General features: G+C 37.1%; 1 protein-coding gene across 1 annotated transcript in view; it reads left to right on the top strand.

Annotated features, from left to right (window-relative positions):
* BTAF1 (B-TFIID TATA-box binding protein associated factor 1) overlaps window positions 1-13,467 on the top strand; it is an 87,020-nt gene that overhangs the window by 46,848 nt on the left and 26,705 nt on the right. The window contains exons 15-19 of the mRNA XM_005905292.2: window positions 3,944-4,048; window positions 5,762-5,911; window positions 6,194-6,333; window positions 6,953-7,127; window positions 8,445-8,648. Coding sequence (XP_005905354.1) covers window positions 3,944-4,048; window positions 5,762-5,911; window positions 6,194-6,333; window positions 6,953-7,127; window positions 8,445-8,648 — 774 coding nt within the window. The remainder of the gene's footprint in view (window positions 1-3,943; window positions 4,049-5,761; window positions 5,912-6,193; window positions 6,334-6,952; window positions 7,128-8,444; window positions 8,649-13,467) is intronic.

Here is a 13,467-nt window from a genome sequence, read left to right as displayed (position 1 = left end):
CTAGATAGGCCCTTATAATTACATAGTGGCCATTTTATAAAGCCATCATTACATAATGAGGGAAGGGTCTGGTAGGGGAAGAAGGTGGTGCTGCTGGATCCCTACTAGTGAGGTGAGTAAAGGTCAAGGAAGTGTCTTTCTGAAAGTACAGTTGAAACTGAGACCTGAAAGATGAATGGAATTTACCAGGTGAAGAGCAGGGTAACAGTCAGAGGAAGAACATATACAGGAGTGAGCATGATGGCACTAAAGAGGAAGGGAAAGGAAACTGGTCTGGCTGAAGGACTGAGCACAAGGGGATGTAGATGGCCAAAAGTTTCACCTTGATTTTGTAAATATAGTGACATGTCCAACGGTCTTATTTTTGCTTGTCATCAGTGTTCCTTATTCTGAGTTCCACAAAGGCAGAGTGAAGGCAGGAGCACCAGTCTGAATAAAGGAGCTGTACAGAGACTGCCCCATTCTCTTTACACTAAATAAGTATCAGGCATTCCCCTGAGTATTCCCACAGATGCCCACCACTCCATCTGACCCTCATTATAAAAATGACATAAAGTGCTAATACTGTGTCAATTATTTAACATAAACCAAAATATTTTTTTAAAGCCCTCTTAAAATGTGAATTCACTTATAACTTGAGTTGTTGTAGTATAGCTTATAGTTAATTTAAACCTGGTAAAGTAAACAGTCTGTGGTAAGAATTTTTCTGTAATATGGATTATACTCTGCTAGACTACTACTGAGGAGAAGGCAATGGCACCCCACCCCAGTATTCTTGCCTGGAAAATCCCATGGACAGAGGAGCCTGGTAGGCTGCAGGCCATGGGGTTGCTAAAAGTCGGGCATGACTGAGCGACTTCACTTTCAGTTTCATGCATTGGAGAAGGAAGTGGCAACCCACTTCAGTGTTCTTGCCTGGAGAATCCCAGGGACAGAGGAGGCTAGTGGGCTGCCGTCTGTGGGGTTGCACAGAGTCGGACACGACTGAAGCGACTTAGCAGCAGCAGCTGCAGCAGACTACTACTGAAGTCATCAAAACTTTCCAGACTTTGCCTAAGATTAGAAGGGAAATTTGTGACTAGTAGACTCCTAGTTAGTAGCATACTAGAAGTCCACTGACTATTTTTTAAAATTCTGGAATGGAAAATCCCAACGTGGTTAATTTGTAAGCAATTTAAAGTATTGTACCCTCACTGTACCCCACTCCTAACCAATTCAGTTTAATAAACCTGTAAATAAAAAGCAACATTAGATTACCTGCCTAAGTCAGTGTCTCCTGGAAGACAGGCACAAAATTTATGAAAACAGGTAAACCAACTTTCAGATTTGCAAGAGGCAGGGTGTTTCTGGATTGGCCAAATTGTACTTAATGATTTTTGGAGAAAATACTAACAGTGAGCTGAAGCATGTAACTTTCTGTAACAATAACTAAAAGGAGATGCTTGCACAATTGTTCAGATAGAATAGCCTCAGCTGTTTTCTCAGCTTTATTTTGTAACTTGTATTTTCTGCTAGGCAGACTTTATGTTGTATTGCTGGAGAAATCTGCATTTTTAAAAATACTCGTTCCTGTGATGATAGTGACCTGCATATTCTGGGTTGGATTTTTTGTTTGGTTGGGCTTTTGGTTTCTCTTTATTTTTTAAATTTTATTTTCCTCTTTATTTATTGACTTGACTTTATAAAGCAAAATTAAACAGAAAATACAGAATGCCCATCTGTATACCTCCTGCCCTCCTCTACATAGCTGCTCCCACCATCAACATCACACACCAGAATGTTACAGTTAGTGAACGAACGTTGATATGTCATTATCAAACAATCCGTAGTTATATTAGGCTTCACTTTATTTTTCTGGGCTGTGCCACATAGCTTATAGGATCTTAGTTTCCTGACCAGGAATTGAGTCCCGGCCCTTGGCAGTGAAAGCACTGTCCTAACCACTGGACCTGCAGGGAGTTCCCTTGGCTTCACTCTTGATGTTACGTGTTCATTTTACTGATTTTCACAGATGTGTGATGATCTTTCCATTATTATATCTTACAGAATAGTTTCTCTACCGTAAAAACACCCTGTGTTCTTTCATTCATTTATTCCTTTGGTTTTTTAAAATAATTATAAAGTAGAATTTACTACAGTAACAAAGTTTATAGCCTGAGAAGACTACTACAATTTATATTACATTCACTATTTATTAATATGGGGGGGGGGGAATCTTCATCTATAGGTATGGCTTTGGGATCTACAAGCAACTGTTTTGATTTCCAGTGATGAGGTTAGGGGTGGATTAAGAGAACTGGTAAATATGGTAGGGGGAAATGAGAAGAAATTATTGGAGAGTAACATTAAATTATTTGCTTAGTGCTATTACAGCTTTCCTAATTGTGCCTGTTCTCTGCTGAGGAAAGGAGAACTTTTCTTCTTTCCAATGTCCCTTTCCCTTTCAATGAAAAGTAGTTCTTTAAGGCATCCCCTGTCCCTGAGCAGGCTCCCCCCAGCTGATGATTTTGCAGTCTGTTTTAAATTTCTTTCAAGCCATTTTGAGAAAGGTGAAAAAAAGAAGACCAGGGTTATTAGTTTCCTACTGGCAAGAGAACTATAGGTAGCTTTCTGAGTTATGCATTATCCCTAGACCTTCTCACTTTCTGGAAATTCAGTTAAACATTTTCCAAATTTCTCTTCAGTCTCTTCCAGACAGTTCAGTTCAGTTGCTTAGTCGTGTCCGACTGTTTGCAACCCTGTGAACTGCAGCACGCCAGGCCTCCCTGTCCATCACCAACTCCCAGAGTTTACCCAAACTCATGTCCATTGAGTCAGTGATGCCATCCATCCATCTCATCCTCTGTCATCCCCTTCTCCTCCTGCCCTCAATCTTTTCCAGCATCAGGGTCTTTTCAGATGAGTCAGCTCTTTGCATCAGGTGGCCAAAGTATTGGAGTTTCAGCTTCAATATCAGTCCTTCCAGACCCAGGACTGATCTCCTTTAGGATGGACTGGTTGAACCTCCTTGCAGTCCAAGGGACTCTCAAGAGTCCTCTCCAACACCACAGTTCAAAAGCATCAATTCTTCTGTGCTCAGCTTTCTTCCAGACAACATAGTTTTTATTTTTTAAAAATTGTGGAAGTATGTGATGTTAAGTACTGTGAACTAGTTAATAAAATTTTTAGTTCTTATTCAGTGAGCTTGTAATTTGTACAGTAGACAACATGAGATTCCTTTTCTACAGTTCTGAGCACACAGTGGATTTAGTTAAGCACCATTTGATTGCTTGATTTGGATGGGCTTTTGATTTGTTGAGAAATTCCTTAGATTGAGGTTTAAACCTGAGCTTAAGGAAATCCCTGAAGCGGAAAGCAAAATATTATACATAAGTATGTATATAAATGTATTTTTCTAAGAGAAGATTGTGCATAGTCTTTCCCTGATTTTCAGAGGGTCCTTAACCCAAAATAGGAACTTTGGCTTTAATTTTGTAGTGAACTCAAAGTTGAATTTTCTAGATTGGATATTATCTCACAGTTCTTTACTTGCATTAATGATGAGCACATACAACTTAAGCTGATTATCTAGCACAATTGTAGTGTGATCATTTATCAAATTTCCCTGACAGAGCAGTGATACACAATGAAACCAAAGAGGTGTAACTGGTTAGAGCTTGCTCCCGTATACAGGATGATTTCAGTTTATTAGAAGCAAAATTCAGTGTTGTTAATCAGACTTTCTCCAGGTTCCTAGAGACTGTATGCCATTTAATTTCTCCAAATCACTGGAATAATACGGTGTTTTTGCTCAGAATCTTGTCAAAATTTATCACCAGTTGAACGTTTTTGATGAAGTCATAACAGTCTTTTCATGGTAGTACTTCTGTTATTTGACTTAAAACCTTTAAAATAAGCTAATGCTGCAGAATTATGTTATAATTTTGATTTTTCTTTTTTTTAGAACTCTTCATCTTGGCTTACACCTATCCTTCCTGATATGCTTCGACACATATTTCAGTTTTGTGTTTTAGAAAGCAGCCAGGAAATTCTGGACCTCATTCACAAGGTATGTGGTGAATATATCTGTACTCCTTTTCCCAGTACCTTGGTAGATGTAAAAATTTTTTTTCATAATTCTGTACAGTTGTTGATCAGGGATTTAAGAAGTTAGAAATCATCCAAGACATTTTAATAGTCTGGAGATCAAGGAAATAGACTTTTTATGGATTATAATGGTTAAGTCCTGGTTAGTTGTGTGACACATTAGGCAGGTGTTTTAAGCACTTTCTTCATAGCCTCAATACAGAAAATAAAAAATGAAGAAAAGACAACTTTTTTCCATCATTTATTTTGCTTTCTATCAGGATGTTTATCTGTCCTAAAGAGTATCTTTTGAGATTTATTGGTAATATATAGAGTCTGTTGTCATAAGTTAGACTTGTACTTTTTCCTTTTATTTAGGAATATTGGTCGTATGTGTTGGAACCTATAAAGAATAGCCACTTGATATGTTTAATAATATTTATGGGAGGAAATGGCACTGTTGTACCTTTAATATCTGTTAACGTAGTCTTGAATCACTGGCCTTTGAAGTGGCTCATTGTTAACAGCTGTGGGTTAACATTGGTGGTGTTTCTACATGCTGGCCCTAGCCCATTTAATGTTAGGCATCAAGAAAAGTGCTTTAGGGCTTCCCTGGTGGCACGCTGGTAAAGAATCCACCTCCGAATAGGAAGCATCCCACATGCCTCTGAGCTGCTAAGCCTATGTGCCACAACTGAGCCTGTACCCTAGAGCCTGGGAGCCGCAGCTGCTGAGCCTGAGTGCTCTAGAGCCCTGCTCTGCAACAAGAGAAGCCACTGCAGTGAGAAGCCCCTGCAGCACCAAGGACCCAGCACGACCATAAATAAATAAATAAATAAAATTATTTTTTTTAAGTGCTTTATTGAGTAAGATCATGAATCAGGATTCACATTGTTTTTAATTTATACTAGGATATTACTCTAGTATATTACTCTGATATGGCTTCCCTCATAGCTCAGTTGGTAAAGAATCCACCTGCAATGCAGCAGACCCCGGTTTGATTCCTGGGTCGGGAAAATCTCCTGAAGAACGGATAGGCTACCCACTCCAGTATTCTTGGGCTTCCTTTGTGGCTCAGCTGGTAAAGAATTCGCCTGCAATGTGGGAGACCTGAGTTCTGTCCCTGGGTTGGGAAGATCCCCTGGAGAAGGGAAAGGCTACCCGCTCCAGTATTTTGGCCTGGAGAATTCCATGGACTGTAAAGTCCATGGGGTCACAAAGAGTTGGACACAATTGAGTAACTTTCATTACTCCAATATATTGGATATTACTAGGATATTACTCTAGCATATACTAAGGGTATTCTCTAAATTTAGCAGGAGCTGTTTTATATTGAAGCATGTATTGAATATAGGAATGCATGTAGAGCTTTATGATACAAAGAAAGGATTCCAGATATTTACTGAAATTTTGATAACTTTTTTATGGGTATTTTAAAAAATGATTTTCATAAAATACTGAGGAAAACACTTTGTATTCTTTTTAAAAAAACTTTCTTTTGTATTACTTTTTTTTAGTATACAAACTTATCTACCCTAAAACAGTATTTCAAAGTAAGCCTATATGTTGAATTTTAAAATTAATTTTTGTGCTATTTCCTACTTTTTTTTTTTCAATTCAGTATCACTAAAAGTATTAGGTTTTATTAGGCCTTGCTAGAAAAATTTCATTTTCTTGTTCCCTTCTCATTCTGCAGGTTTGGATGGAATTGTTGAACAAGGCTTCAGTTCAGTATGTGGTAGCGGCTGCTTGTCCATGGATGGCTGCATGGCTTTGCTTAATGATGCAGCCTTCTCATTTACCTATTGATTTAAATATGTTGCTGGAAGTAAAAGCTAGAGCCAAAGTAAGTGTAGAGGAACATAATGTATTTGTATGTTCAACTTATAATTTTTAATACAGTAACTGTTAAGAAATCTGTATTGCTTTATTATAAGTGTGATATTATTGTAACAGAAGGAAAAATTATTTTATTGGCACCTTGACAAAATGCATAGTAATTTTTATCCATTAAAGTTTTGTGAAAGAACTGTATTCTAGTGGAATTGTAACAAATGAGATTATTTTTTATGTTGTCTGTTAAATTTTAATGGTAAATAATTATTATTTTCCTCCCTTATTCACTTAGGAAAAAACAGGTGGTAAGGTGCGCCAGGGCCAAAGCCAGAGTAAAGTGCTTCAGGAGTACATTGCAGGTGCAGACACCGTCATGGAAGACCCCACCACCAGGGACTTTGTTGTTATGCGGGCCAGAATGATGGCCGCCAAGTGAGTATACATAAATCCAAAAGTCATTTAACCAAAAGATTCCTCCCATGTGTCTGTCAATCCTTCCTCCATCATACTAGAGTAAGAAAAAAATTAAAAAGTAAGAAAACATTTTTCATTCTTTTGAAGTTTTAAAACTAAGATTTGTAATTTTTGGTGCACATATACTTTAATATTTAAGCTTAGGTGAAGTCATCTTAAATGGCAGATACTAAAATTTGTTTGGGAAGGCAGCCGAACAGTTGCACAGTCCACAACAAAATTTGAACAGCTAGGCCACATAACTGTGTTTTCAGGTCTGAAAATCTCCTTTGTTTGTTTTGTTGTTTTAGTTGCTAAGTCATGTTCGACTCTTTGTGACCCCATGAGCTGTTGCCCTCCAGGCTCCTCTGTCCATGGGATTTCCCGGGCAAAAATACTTGGAGTGGTTTGCCACTTCCTTCTCCAAGGATTTGTATTTTTTTTTTATGAAGATAAGATAGGAGTTAAGTCTTCCCTGGGAAAAGTTATAGCTTCAGTAGGGGGAAACTTTTTATAAAGTAATTTTATAATTATATAAAGTAATTTTATAATTTTATAAAGTAATTTTTATAGTAACTTCTTTTTTTCTCCCTCTTAGGCTGTTAGGAGCCCTTTGTTGCTGTATTTGTGATCCAAGTGTAAATGTGGTAACCCAAGAAATTAAACCAGCAGAATCCCTTGGCCAGTTACTACTCTTCCATTTGAACTCCAAATCTGCCTTACAGAGAATTAGTGTAGCTTTGGTAATCTGTGAATGGGCTGCTTTACAGAAGGTAAGATTTTGCCCCCAAATAAATGAAGACAACCTAAACTAGGTTCCATTAGCTATTAGGATTATTTTCATTGTATTTTGCAAACAGAAAAGTGAAAATTTTCTGTTAAAAAATTGAACATTTATAGAAAAGTATTCCAAGTTATACTGAAACATTGTTTCTCTCTCATTTGCCTTTAACCCTAGCCTTTTTTCTTAGAACCCCCCGTTTTGTACCTGAGAACTACAAAACATAAGAGGCTTTGAGAGCTAGAAGTCCATTTGTATGAGTAGTAGCAAGGGCAGATTTTTGGTCACAGGAAGAATAAAATCAGCACATTTAAACCCAAATCTTTGTATTTCCAAATAAACCATTCCCTTGCAGCCCCTTTAATTTTTAACTTCTAGTAAGATGTATTGATTTTGTGTAAGACTTGCTTCTGTAAATCAAAGAAACTTCCTGCTGGCTTTGTTTATTCCATTGACTGGAATTCTGGAAATTTAACTGTCTGCACTTGCTGTGAGAGTTGCTTGTTACTGCCTCTTAACAGTTTGTCAAAGCTGTGTCTAAAAGTAATTGAGCCATGCTCTATTGCAGCTGAAACCCCAGCTTTGCCTCTGGAAAGAAGCAAGGCTCATCTGTTTTTAGGCAGGACGTGGTGTGCTGGAGAGGCAGTGATGCTGTGTTTTTGTGCCTCTCAGACTCAGCAGCAAGTGTTGACAGTTCGGTTTCTGGACCCTCACAGAGCTTCTCTGGACTTACTCTGTGAAGCCCAGGCTGATCACCCAGATCCCACAGAATCCCTCATGGCTCACCACTGAGGTCATTCCCCCTCTGGTTGGGGCAGGCAACAACCAGAGAGAGTGGGAAGGGTTAGTTAAATTTGGGGGCAGGTGAGTAGCTTTTAAATTATATATCCATTTCTACAGTATGGCATGTGAAACTATGGGTTCAATTGTTAAGAAATCTAATGAGTTTTTAAATAACATTTTTTAGTGCATGCTAAGTGTTCTTTTCTGACTGATTTCTTTTTACAGTTGTATATTTTTAAATCTGTCTTGGAATAAATTCAGAATAAAGTAAGAGTAATTAGGTGGAAAATTTAATGGAATTGTAATAGTTCCATGTGCATGTTCTGTAGTCATTCATATTAAAATTTTAGAGTAGTTTGGGTGTGTTACCTTTTCTCTGTGAAACTAACTATGTTCTGGGAGATAACAGAATATAGATTCAAAAACAATAGAAATTTAGACTTGGTAGTTTGCAAGTGAAGATTATGCATTTCTAGAATTACATTTACGTATTGGCCCTGAATATTTGTTGTCTGTTACATTTTAGGAGTGTAGAGCTGTTACCCTAGCTGTGCAGCCACGTTTGCTTGATACCCTTTCAGAACATTTGTATTATGATGAAATTGCCATTCCATTTACACGAATGCAAAATGAGTGTAAACAGCTTATTTCATCATTAGCTGATGCACATATTGAAGTTGGTAATAGAGTAAACAACAACGTTTTTACAATTGATCAAGCTAATGACCTGGTGAGTAAAGAAGTGACTTTCTTAATTTTAGAGCATGAAATAAGATAAGAAATTTGTCAATGTCATGTTTACCACAAAAACACTTAATTTGTTGAATCTATTTGTGGCTTGGTAGCCTATCATATTGGAGAAGGAAATGGCAACCCACTCCAGTGTTCTTGCCTGGAGAATCCCAGGGAGGGCGGAGCCTGGTGGGCTGCCGTCTGTGGGGTCGCACAGAGTCGGACATGACTGAAGCGACTTAGCAGCAGCCTATCATATATTCAGAATAAAGTAAGAGTAATGAGGTGGAAATTTTAATGGAATTAAATTCCCTTTGGAAAGGTTATTTCATTGTATTGACTTTTCTTCAAACAAGAGAATGGGGAAGGGATTTTTTTAAAAAAAATCTCAGCTTTGACAAACCAATACACCTTTATTAGCAAAAGCTGTTGCCTTTTGTCATTTCTCAGTTTTGCCTAAGACTGGCAGAGTATGGGGGAAAAAATGTTTCTGAGTATTTCTCCTCCCCCTTCCTAACTTACAGTGAAAACATTCAAACATAAGAGAATTATACAATTAGTATTCATATACCTACCAACTAGATTCCAGTTAACACCTTACTAAATTTGCTTTATCATATATGTATTAATTGCAATATGCAACCATTAATCCATATTTTTGATGTATTTCTAAATAAGTCACAGACAGCTATCAGTACACCTCAACTAAAATTCAGGGTTTTCCCTTTTTTTGCTCTTTCTTGTGTCATTAACTAAAATTTAGTTTTTACGGTTATTTGCTTTTTCTTTGAGGTAAAACTTATATTCTATGAATTGTACAAATCTTCAATGGAATATATGATGAATTTTAACAGAAATGTATACCTTTGAAACCCAAACCTCTGTCAAGATACAGCCAGTGCCATACCCACTTCCCAGTCAATCTCCTGCCCTCAGAGAACCCTAGTTCTGGTTTCTCATGCATCATAGATTACTTTTGCCTGTTCTTGAATTTCATATAAATGGAACCATACACTCTGTGCTGTTCAATGTAAGGATCTTTTTCAGCATGATATTTTTTTAAATCATCTGTGATGTTACATGCATCAGTAGTTCATTCTTTTGTATTGCTGAGTTTTCTTGCATTGTATAAACATGCCACAGTAAGTGTAAGCCCTTCTGATGAACACTTGGGCTGCTCCAAGTTTTCAGCTGTTGTGAACAGAGCTGCTGTAAACATTTTTGTATAAGTTTTTAAGACATGTTTTCATCTCTCTTGGGTAAATACATAGTGGCATTGCTGGGTCATAGGCTGAGATGTTTATTTAGTTTTATAAACAATTGCAGTTTCCCAAAAGTGGCTGTATCATTTTACCTTCTAATCAGCAATATATGAGAGTTTTGGTTGCTCCACATCATCACCAACAGTTGGTGATGGTCACTCCTTGTAATTTTTGCCTTTCTGGTGGTTGTGTGACAGTGGCATTGTGGTTTTAACTTGGCATTTCCTTGATGACTAATAAGTGTAAAACTTTTTTGTGTCTTATTCACCATTTGTTGATCTTCCTTTCCAAAATGTGTTTTCAGCTCTTGTCTATTTTTAATTAGGTTCTCTTTTTATTATTGAGTTGGGAGTTTTTTTTATAAATTTTGGATACCAATCCTTATCATATAGATGCTTTCAGAACATTTTCTCCCAATATGAGGCTTGCTTTGTCTTTGAATGAGCAGGTATTTTTAAGTTTGATGAAGTCTCATTTATCAGTTGTTTTCTTTTATGGTTATTGTGTTCTGTGATCTAAGGTACCTTTTCTTGTTTCCAAGTGACGAAGGTATTCACACACATTTTCTTCTAAAGCATTGTAGTTTTAATGTTTAATCATCCATATTTACGTTTATGTATAGTGCTAAATAGAGACTGCATTGTTTCATATAGATACCTAATTTTTTCATTGTCATTTATTGAAAAGATTTTCCTTTTTCCATTGTATTGTTTTGTTTCCTTTGTCAAAGATTATTTGAAATGGATGTGTGGTTCTGTATCTGGGCTCTATTTGTTCATTCTGTTTGTCTCTCTGTATGCCAGCAGCAGTGTTTGCATTGCTGTATCTTTGTATTTAGTAAGTCTTTGAGGTTAGGTAGTGTGAAAGAGTTCTTCCTGAGTTACAGAATCAGAAGTTCAGCTACTTTACTTGAGTTAATCCTGTGAAGGAGCATATTTCATTTCTTATCCCCCTTTCTTATTTAAAAAAAAAAAAACACGCACAATATAGTTGAAATTGTTTTTGGTTTCTTTCACCTGTGAGAAAAAGCTAAAATTGCTCCAGTCTTCTTTATTGTTTTTATATAATTTCTCCTTTTTGCCTCCCCTTCCCCATGTTTTGCTTTCTTAGAATAAAATCTCAAATTTTCTTTAAGGTCTGGGGTCCCTTTTTAGTGTTTCTGACAAGATTTTTTTTTACAGCTATTACATGGCCTTTTAAAGCTTTTCTTATTCAGATCTCTTAGTCCCTAGTGGAACTACTGTTCTGTTTCATCAACTTCCTTAGTCCAGTGGTTTTAACCTAGGATATCAGAGTCTCCAGAAGAGCATATTTGAGGGAAGAACAGTTTTAAAAGATTAATCTTGGCCCTGGCTAAGAGTTGTTCTTTGTATCTTTCTTTGCATTCCTATTTTTCTCTTACCTGCCAGATACAGGCTTTGTCTCTCACTGTTCGCATAATTTAGTTCTTATCCATGGGCTGTACTGTCTTCTCTTGATCTTTTATGTTCTTCAGTTAGGCATTTTTGTTTGGATATCTCACTGTCATTTCAAACTTAACACCACCAAAACTGGAATTTATTTTTTAACAGAAAATAGCCCTTTTTATCCACAGTCTCAAATCTTGTTAACATTTCCTTTCAGAAAGTTTCATGTGTTTGTTCTTTCTCTGTTTCCATCACTGCAACCCAGTCAAAGGCCTTAGTATTTTATGACTAGGTCCTGACTCATCTCTCAGGCTCCAGGCAGTCTCTGGTTCATTTCACCCTGCCTGCTGTGCCAGACGAGTGAAGTTCTTAGTGCCATTCTGAACACATCTCTCCCCTACTTAAAAACATTATTTTCTTTTTCCTTGATTTTGGTTTTTTCCTTTCTTTCAACACCACCTCTAAACTCCCCATCTCTTTTCTCATTATTTCTCAAACTTCCTCCACTTAAGCCTAGTTAGTTTTGCTTTTGCAAAAGTACACCACCCATGTTCACTTTCTTTGCTTCACTTATTCTCTCTTCCATGTCTGAACTCCTCTTCCCTTTGCCAGAAATTCCCTACCCTCAACCCTGTATGCTCATCCCAAGTTCATTTCTTGATGTTCTTTCATCTAAGCCCTGTGCTTAAGCCATGATGACTGCTATCAGTTCCTTGAACAGTGCCTCGACTTCCACTCACTACCTCAGCTCTTTTTTCCAAGATGTCCTCATAACTCCAGACTTAACTATTGTTTAAAAACCTAGCATAAGTGTTACTGCCTCTAACAAGCTTTCATTGCTTTTGTCATCTGAGAAGAGGTAAGCTGCCCTTGGGCTCCCACAGCAACTTGCACTTACCTTAGTTTCATGCTGTATTGTCTTTGTTTACCTGTGTGTCTCCCACATTAGTCTCCACATTTTTTTGAGTGTATAAAGACATTGGTTTTACTCATGTTTTAGTATTACTCATTAAATATTCGTTGACTGAATGAATAAATGGAAATTGGAAAGCTTTACCTAAGCTGCCTATCATCATTGAAAATTGACAGAAGCATAGTGTATTTAGGACAGTGTTTTAAACTTTTAGTAGTGAAACCCTGTTTCAAATAATCTTATGCAGAGCTTGAACACATAAAACAGATAAAGCAAAGTGGAGAATATAAGCTAGAAGTGGTATAATGATCATGTTTCTTTGTAGAGAACAGACACAATCAAGCAGATAAAGCTCAATTTAAAGTCTTTCATATTTTATAGTGATAAAAGATCTTAAAGTTTTTCATAGTTTTAGTGATAAAAGAAGATCTTATCTGTGTGTCTGTTGTGCTTCTCATAATAAAAGTCTGGCATTATCAGTCTCGCCCATAAGAAAGTTGATCATTTCTAAGTCTGAAAAATTGTGTTATCCATTTTTAAAAAGATAGGTTCTTTAATGTTACAGACTTTTCTGACCAACGTTGATCAGATTGGGTCTATTTATAGAGCCTTTTTATGATTCCAGTTATTTATCAAACAAGAAGACTATTTTTGTTATGTAAGCCATCATACTCAGAGAAGGCAGTGGCGCCCCACTCCAGTACTCTTGCCTGGAAAATCCCATGGATGGAGGAGCCTGGTAGACTGTAGTCCTGGGGTCGCTAAGAGTCGGACACGACTGAGCGACTTCCCTTTCACTTTTCACTTTCATGCACTGGAGAAGGAAATGGCAACCCACTCCAGTGTTCTTGCCTGGAGAATCCCAGGGACAGCAGAGCCTGGTGGGCTGCCGTCTATGGGGTCGCACAGAGTAAGACACGACTGAAGCGACTTAGCAGCAGCAGCAGCAGCAAGCCATCATACTATCTTTAAATGGTAATTTAAAAAACAAGTGCACACAAAATTTTTTACATAAATGTTCTTAGCAACATTATTTGTAATATTAACTAAGGTGGAACCAACCCAACCATTCATCAGCTAATGAATGGAAGAATGCAATATGGTATATCCATGTAGTATAATATTATTTAGCCAAAAAAAGGAATGAAGTAATTATACATGCTAAAACATCAGTGAACCTTTAAAGATGCTAAATGAAAGAATCTGGTCATAACAGATTATACATTAGTTTATATG

The sequence above is a fragment of the Bos mutus genome, chromosome 26 (genome assembly GCF_027580195.1).
Source record: "Bos mutus isolate GX-2022 chromosome 26, NWIPB_WYAK_1.1, whole genome shotgun sequence".
Classification (NCBI taxonomy): domain Eukaryota; kingdom Metazoa; phylum Chordata; class Mammalia; order Artiodactyla; family Bovidae; genus Bos; species Bos mutus.
The sequence above is the reverse complement of the archived record's forward strand: the minus strand, read 5'-3'. Positions and strand labels throughout refer to the sequence as shown.